The 6226-nt window shown below is 31.9% G+C and overlaps 1 protein-coding gene across 6 annotated transcripts; it reads right to left on the reverse strand.

The window, feature by feature from the left end:
- Nucleotides 1-30: 30 nt before the first annotated feature.
- On the reverse strand, nucleotides 31-4688 carry LOC131939801 (uncharacterized). 6 transcript variants are annotated; one of them, XR_009386480.1, is made up of 6 exons: nucleotides 4342-4360; nucleotides 3842-4006; nucleotides 2720-2746; nucleotides 1464-1561; nucleotides 541-1117; nucleotides 31-490 (listed from the first exon to the last, which is right to left on the reverse strand). XR_009386480.1 is itself a non-coding variant. In XM_059298311.1 (5 exons), the coding sequence occupies exons 2-5, from the start codon at nucleotides 3873-3875 to the stop codon at nucleotides 941-943; spliced, it is 336 nt and encodes a 111-aa protein (XP_059154294.1). In that variant the 5' UTR covers nucleotides 3876-4006; nucleotides 4656-4688; the 3' UTR covers nucleotides 31-940. The 6 variants fall into 6 exon arrangements, 5 of the variants coding, with proteins under 5 accessions (XP_059154294.1, XP_059154292.1, XP_059154291.1 ...); XM_059298311.1 differs by lacking the exon at nucleotides 4342-4360 and adding an exon at nucleotides 4656-4688 and having other exon boundaries at nucleotides 31-1117; XM_059298309.1 differs by lacking the exon at nucleotides 4342-4360 and adding an exon at nucleotides 4629-4686 and having other exon boundaries at nucleotides 31-1117.
- Nucleotides 4689-6226: the final 1538 nt, after the last annotated feature.

Genomic DNA, 6226 nt, shown 5'->3' on the forward strand with positions numbered 1-6226 from the left:
AATATCTAGAAAAAAAAAAAATTCTGCAAGAACCTTTTTTATAACAATTTATTTGTACATAGGTGAGTATAACATTTACAACTGGGACATTTATTAAAACCTGTCACATGTTAGGCTTTATTTTATAATCCTAGGAATGGATTACATAATACATGTAGTCAAAGCAGATTGTCATTGTAAAGGTGAAAGTTGTTTGCAAACACTCAAATAAGATGACAGCAAAGAATGTAAATAAATAATATCAAGTAAAATAAAATGGAACCAAAGTTACACAAAAAGTAAATTCAAAATTTTTAAAGATAAATTAATCTACATAAAATCTGACAATACATACTAAAGGAGACTTAGTTAGGCTTTAAATGACATAATCTCAGCTAAGTTATGCAGCGGGTTCATCACTCACTGTTTTTAGAACAAAATGTTTTTTTACGAGGTAAGAAATAAATGGAGATGTAACAACTTGTGACATGAACTAAAACAGTGCTACAACCTAGTCTCCCAATTAAATAATTAATTAATGAACTAAAACAGTGCTACAACCTAGTCTCCCAATTAAATAATTAATTAAGTTCAAATCTATTTTCAGCATCAGAGAAATATATGACTGCTATTTGCAGGGGAATGTATATAATGATGATAATATAACAGCAGAAGTTCAGACCATTTAAACTGTAATGTATATGGCATTCACAATGAACAATTTTATAGTTCTATAATAGTTTTGATTTTATTAGTGTAAAAAGTAAAAAATATTTCCGGAACACATCATATAAATAAAATTTTTTTGAGAAACAATTCATTGGTATCTTGTGTCAGATGTAAGTTAGTGCCTTGATATTCCTAACAAGAGCCAAAGGCTCAAAGGAAAACAAAACTTCCAGTTTTCTAAAGTGCAAGAAAACGCAATAATTTAATAAACTAGTTCTAAATTTATTATCATTTAATTTTGGTACTTTTCTCTGCCATCTCTTACACGCAATATGTCACCATCTTTTAAGCCCAGTTTACTTAAAGTGCCAACATTTGGTAACTTTGCCTTGCCATTGTGTCGGTAAATTAAAAGGTTTTCAGCAGGGATATCAAGCATCTTTTGAAGATCATTTTTGAAATTTTTCACCTGGATAAAAAATTAACTAAAGAATGATTTGGTGGCTATATTTTGTATGTAATACAAGTATTGACAAGGCTTTGTTAATCTACATTTCTAGACCAACATATTACCAACATTGTAATTATATTGAAATAATTAAAATAAATGTTTTACTATTTTATCATTTTGAAATTTTTTTTCTAACTCACTGAATCTATGCTAATTTTTATTTAGATTATTATTAATTTTTAAGTGTTCATAAATGTAGCTATCATATGAACTGTTCTGATTAATTAAAACTAATAAAAAATCCTTTTGCCTAAACTAATGCAGACACTAGAAATGAAACTACATCAAGTGTGACATTCAATACCTGTATATTTGAGCCAGTTCTGATTTCTTTATCTACCTCTTGGGTTCCAGAAGGATATTCACGAACAATTTTCAACATTATAAAGGGAGAAGCCTCTTCTATATACAAAAACAATAATATGACATCAAAGCCTGGATACATATTTTTACTGCTGTACATATTTTGGAATAAGTCTCAAAGAATGGCCAACTCTATACCACTTGAAACTAGATAAGGTTTTACAATGTACATTAAAAACATTTTTTTTAAACAGGTCTGGACCCATAGTTTTCTACTTGATTAAAGCTGAAAGTGATCGCATGTAACACACATTCTGATGGATTTTATCCTTAGGTAAGCAGCAAAAGGCTTCAAATTTTCTGTTTCCTCAAAAACTAAACAACAGAGCCTAAAAAAATCAACAAAATCATCAGCAGATCCGGCTCTTTGCTAGCTATTAGGTAGATATATTAGGGGACAGTGTGGTCTAGAGGGATTGCAAATGATTGTACACCCTAAAGTCCTGAGTTGGACTTATGACTCATTAGCTCGTAGAGAAAACTAAATCTAGCAGCTGCTGCCTCACATACTGTTCTTAGATGGACAAAAACTTTCAAGGCACATTCAGAAAGAAGACTGAAGTCTCAGTCAATGTGCACTTCATTTCTCACACATAAACCTTTAATAATTATATTTGAGAAAATCCCTTCCGAGTCGGTAAAGCTCATGGTTGGTAAACCGAAAAGTCTCGAGTTCGAACCCTCGGGCAGATGAGGCTCGTTAGCTGGGGACAGCCACTCTTCTAGGAGAGACAACTCCAAAATTAAAACAACTGCTGCCTTGTAGTTTGTTCTTGGTTGGACAAAGGCTATGGAAGCAAATCCAAAAAGGAAAGCAGGCTGAAATCGGAGTCAATGGCCTCAATGGCGCATAACCAGTTGACACGTAACGCTTAATTGTGTTGGAGGCGTGGTCGAGTCTGCAAAAAGCTCATGGTTGATACATTCGAACAGTCTCGAGTTCAAACCCACTGGCAGATAAATCTCGATCCCCTTCAACACTAATAATTAAGAACGAAGAAGAAGAAGAAAAAGATCAAGGCACATTCAGAAAGAAGACTGAAGTCTCAGTCAATGTGCAGTTCATTTCTCACACATAAATCTTTAATAATTATATTTGAGAAAATCCCTTCCGATATTACAATTAATAAAAAAAAAGGTAGATTACATCATGACAGTAAAATAATGCTAGGTTAGCTGTGAAATTAAACCACAAACCTTTATCATGGTTATCTTGACCATCAACTGAAAAAAAAAATTAAAAATTCTGTTACTACTTTTAAACAAACTTGTTGGCAATCTATACATATACACTTTTAAACTTCACATTGTCTTCTTATAAATTCATAGCTTGAATAATCTAATCACAAAAAAATCAAAATATTTATTGAATCTAGACCAGTCACCCTGAACCAAAAATTTGCTATTATGACTATATAGATCAAATCCTAATTTATTACAGAGATATAACTTTTCCGCATTTCAATAGAAATCAGGTTTTTCCCGCAGACTGTATTGTTTTTTCCGAAAAAAGTTGGAAAACTTTTACGAACAATCATTTCTCCATTTTATTTTTGCCAAAAATTAAAAAGGAAAAGGCTAGTTAAATTGAAGGACTATTTTAAGTTTGAAACAGATATATTTCACTCAACATCGGGGACACTTTTGTTGCACATTATCACCAGCTTTTCCTGGTTGTGCTGACGGTTAGGCATACAATGTGATTAACTCATGTCCATGATGTCTCAATTCTACTTGCGATAATCTTTAACCTACAATTTTAACATAGTAACTTTAAGTTGATAAAAAAAACTGACGTACTCTTAGATGTGACACATTCATAGGCATAGTTAACAAAAGTTAAAGGTTCTAATTAAATGATTATTGTAGTGGAAGATTAACAAAAGAATAAGACAGCAAGTCTGCAATACAGTACTTTAGTTACTACAATTTATCGGGACCCAATTATTTTTAAATTTTAATTATTACTAAAAACATTTTCTTTAAATGTTTTAAAAACCAGGAAATCCAATTAATAGGTTAAGATAATCACCCTCCTATGTTCCCCCACCCAACTTGTAAAACACTTTCACTTTTATCTTATGCCTTTGGTTACATCTCTCTTCAGTGAAAGCATGTAGTTAACAGAGTTTCTTCCAGACATCTCTTCGGGAATGGATTTATATAATTTATATAGAAAATATATACTTTTAACAGTCTCCGTCTACACCCCCCCACCCCCCGGAGAAAAAAGTCTGGAAGAAACACTGGTAGTTAACAAGTGTAATAAATTCCTAAAATATTTAATAATTTTATTGATTAGCTATAAAAAATACCTACCCTTTCGTTGCATTTTGTTTTGCTTATTGCCCATTATCACAGCTTCTTACAAGCTTTTATTTACACATTTAATTCCTCTGCCTTTGATGGTGGAGTCGCTGTCAATTTTTATTTAACTTCAGACTGTTCCATTTCCTTAACAGCATATGATGAAATATGTTGTATCTTCAAGAACAATGCAAAACAATTATCCATATATTCAAAACTATTAAAATAATAAATTCATTCATGTTGACAATAAAACAATGATGGGGGGGGGGGGGGGGAAACTTATCATTTATCAAACTCTACAGATGTAATAATTAAGGAACCATAACTCATATAAACCCTGATTACTAATTTAAGTAGTCTAGTAGTTAGGCCTACCACTACCAACAAACTAGCAGAGCTAGTACCTAAGCTAATAAATAATAATTAATATTTAATATATCAATTATATATTATATAGTACTGCCTAATATGAGATGTTACTAGTCTGATTTTTTGTATGCCTACAATACTAGACTAGGCTACTACTAGATTAGATGCTTAATGTAAGCGGTCCTACGTAAACAACCTAAGGGTTAAAATGGGGGGGGGGGGGGGCAATTTGTAACGTGAAGTAGAGATCTAGTAGTCACACAGGTGCAACTGAAACTAAAAAACATAGAAGTGTGAACGAGGGGGTAAAAATTTAAGAAATCGTTTAAACAAAGCTAGGGATAATATTTAGAATCGACTCTTGAATCCCTGTTAACTAGAATTAGAAAATAAATAACATAATTGTTACAGAATACAAACTAAATACAAGCTATATTTTGTAATGTGCCAATACTTGCAATCTTGAATTACTTGGAAAACTATTTAAAAAGTCAGATCTAAAATGTAGCAGATAAAAATATTTTTCACAAATAAAAAACATTGAATCATTTCTTAAATTAGGCCCCTAAATAAATCTTGAAATAATTAAATTTATGATGCTTATCAATAATATAAAACTCCATTTACAGTGTGTATTTTGTATATATTTTATTTAAAGATAGTAAAACCTTGCTTTATGTTATTTAAAGTTTTGAAAGGGGGGGGGGGGTGGGGGTGGGGTAACTTGACCACATAACGTCAAATTACTTGTCCTATGCTATTTAGTATTTAGCCTATATGCGACACTCTTTATAATCTCTATTTTCAAAGCAAAACACGGACTAATGTGTGCCCGTGTATGGCCGGTATGGAATACCATAGACCTTTCTTTATAGTACAGAGTATGATAGCTCTGTTATTCACAACAGAGAAACTTTACTGCGGGCGGACACTGTCAAAAGTATATGTTTTCTATATAAATTCCATTTCGTTTGGGGGGGGGGGGGGGGGGGCAGACACCCCCCCCCCCCCCCCCCCCGAAGAGATGCCTGGAAGAAAGTCTTAAAGTAGTCTATGAATGTTATAATTACACGCTAGGAGAATGTTTCGTAGTTGCAACCCTTCTGGTAAGGGTAACGTGTGTATATAACATGTTAGTGTTACTTTTATTGTGTAGTCTACGTGTGTAGTGTGTAACTTTAGTGACCCTTCTGTTTTATAGAATGGGCCTAGTCTACGTGTGTAAGAGTTCGGTAACAACAGTTTTAGACATACATTATGTAAATATTAGGTTCACGGTCGTATCTTGTTTACATTTGAAATTCTATACGTAGGCCTACATTTCGATGAAACTTTCTGTGATTCTATATTGCGATTGGTCAAAAAACCAAGTGAGCATTCGTCAACTGAAAAAAGTGACCGACGTTAAGCAGTCACCCAATGACCACATTTGCCGCCATCACCTCGTAATGTGAGGACCTAAAGAAATTGACAGATCTAACCTGACTGCTAAACTGAAAAGATGTGTCAATACTTTTTGACAAGATAAGTTGTATTAAATTATTTTAATTTCCTTCTTTATAATATGCATTATATTTCTATCCAAATTACAGGCTTAGGTATTATTATGTAATTATTTATAATAATTTTATAGATTTAATTAAATATGATTGTAGTGGTTAACCTTGCTTTATTTTAGTAAACCACTATTTTTATAATCTCCCTTTAATTTTATTTCCAAAAACATTTTTATTTATTCATATAACGTTTATCAAATTTAGACACGAATTATGTGTAGGGAGTATGTCATACTCAGTTAGGCACAGAAATATATTTTAGGGTTTGATTTGTTTTATTGAGCATATCTCATAGATCAAAATTTACTCAATCTTTTGCATTTTTAAATTTATTGAGTTGCTTCCCCTGTTCTTTCATTTAGTTTATAAAGTATATTAAATTGATATATTAGTACCATTTTCTTTTATTTGTACTCACTAACATTTTGAATCATTTTATAAACTCTATACTATAGAAAGAAACTATAGC

Source organism: Physella acuta, unplaced genomic scaffold (genome assembly GCF_028476545.2).
Source record: "Physella acuta isolate Inbredline_101_S28 unplaced genomic scaffold, ASM2847654v3 ptg000294l, whole genome shotgun sequence".
Classification (NCBI taxonomy): domain Eukaryota; kingdom Metazoa; phylum Mollusca; class Gastropoda; family Physidae; genus Physella; species Physella acuta.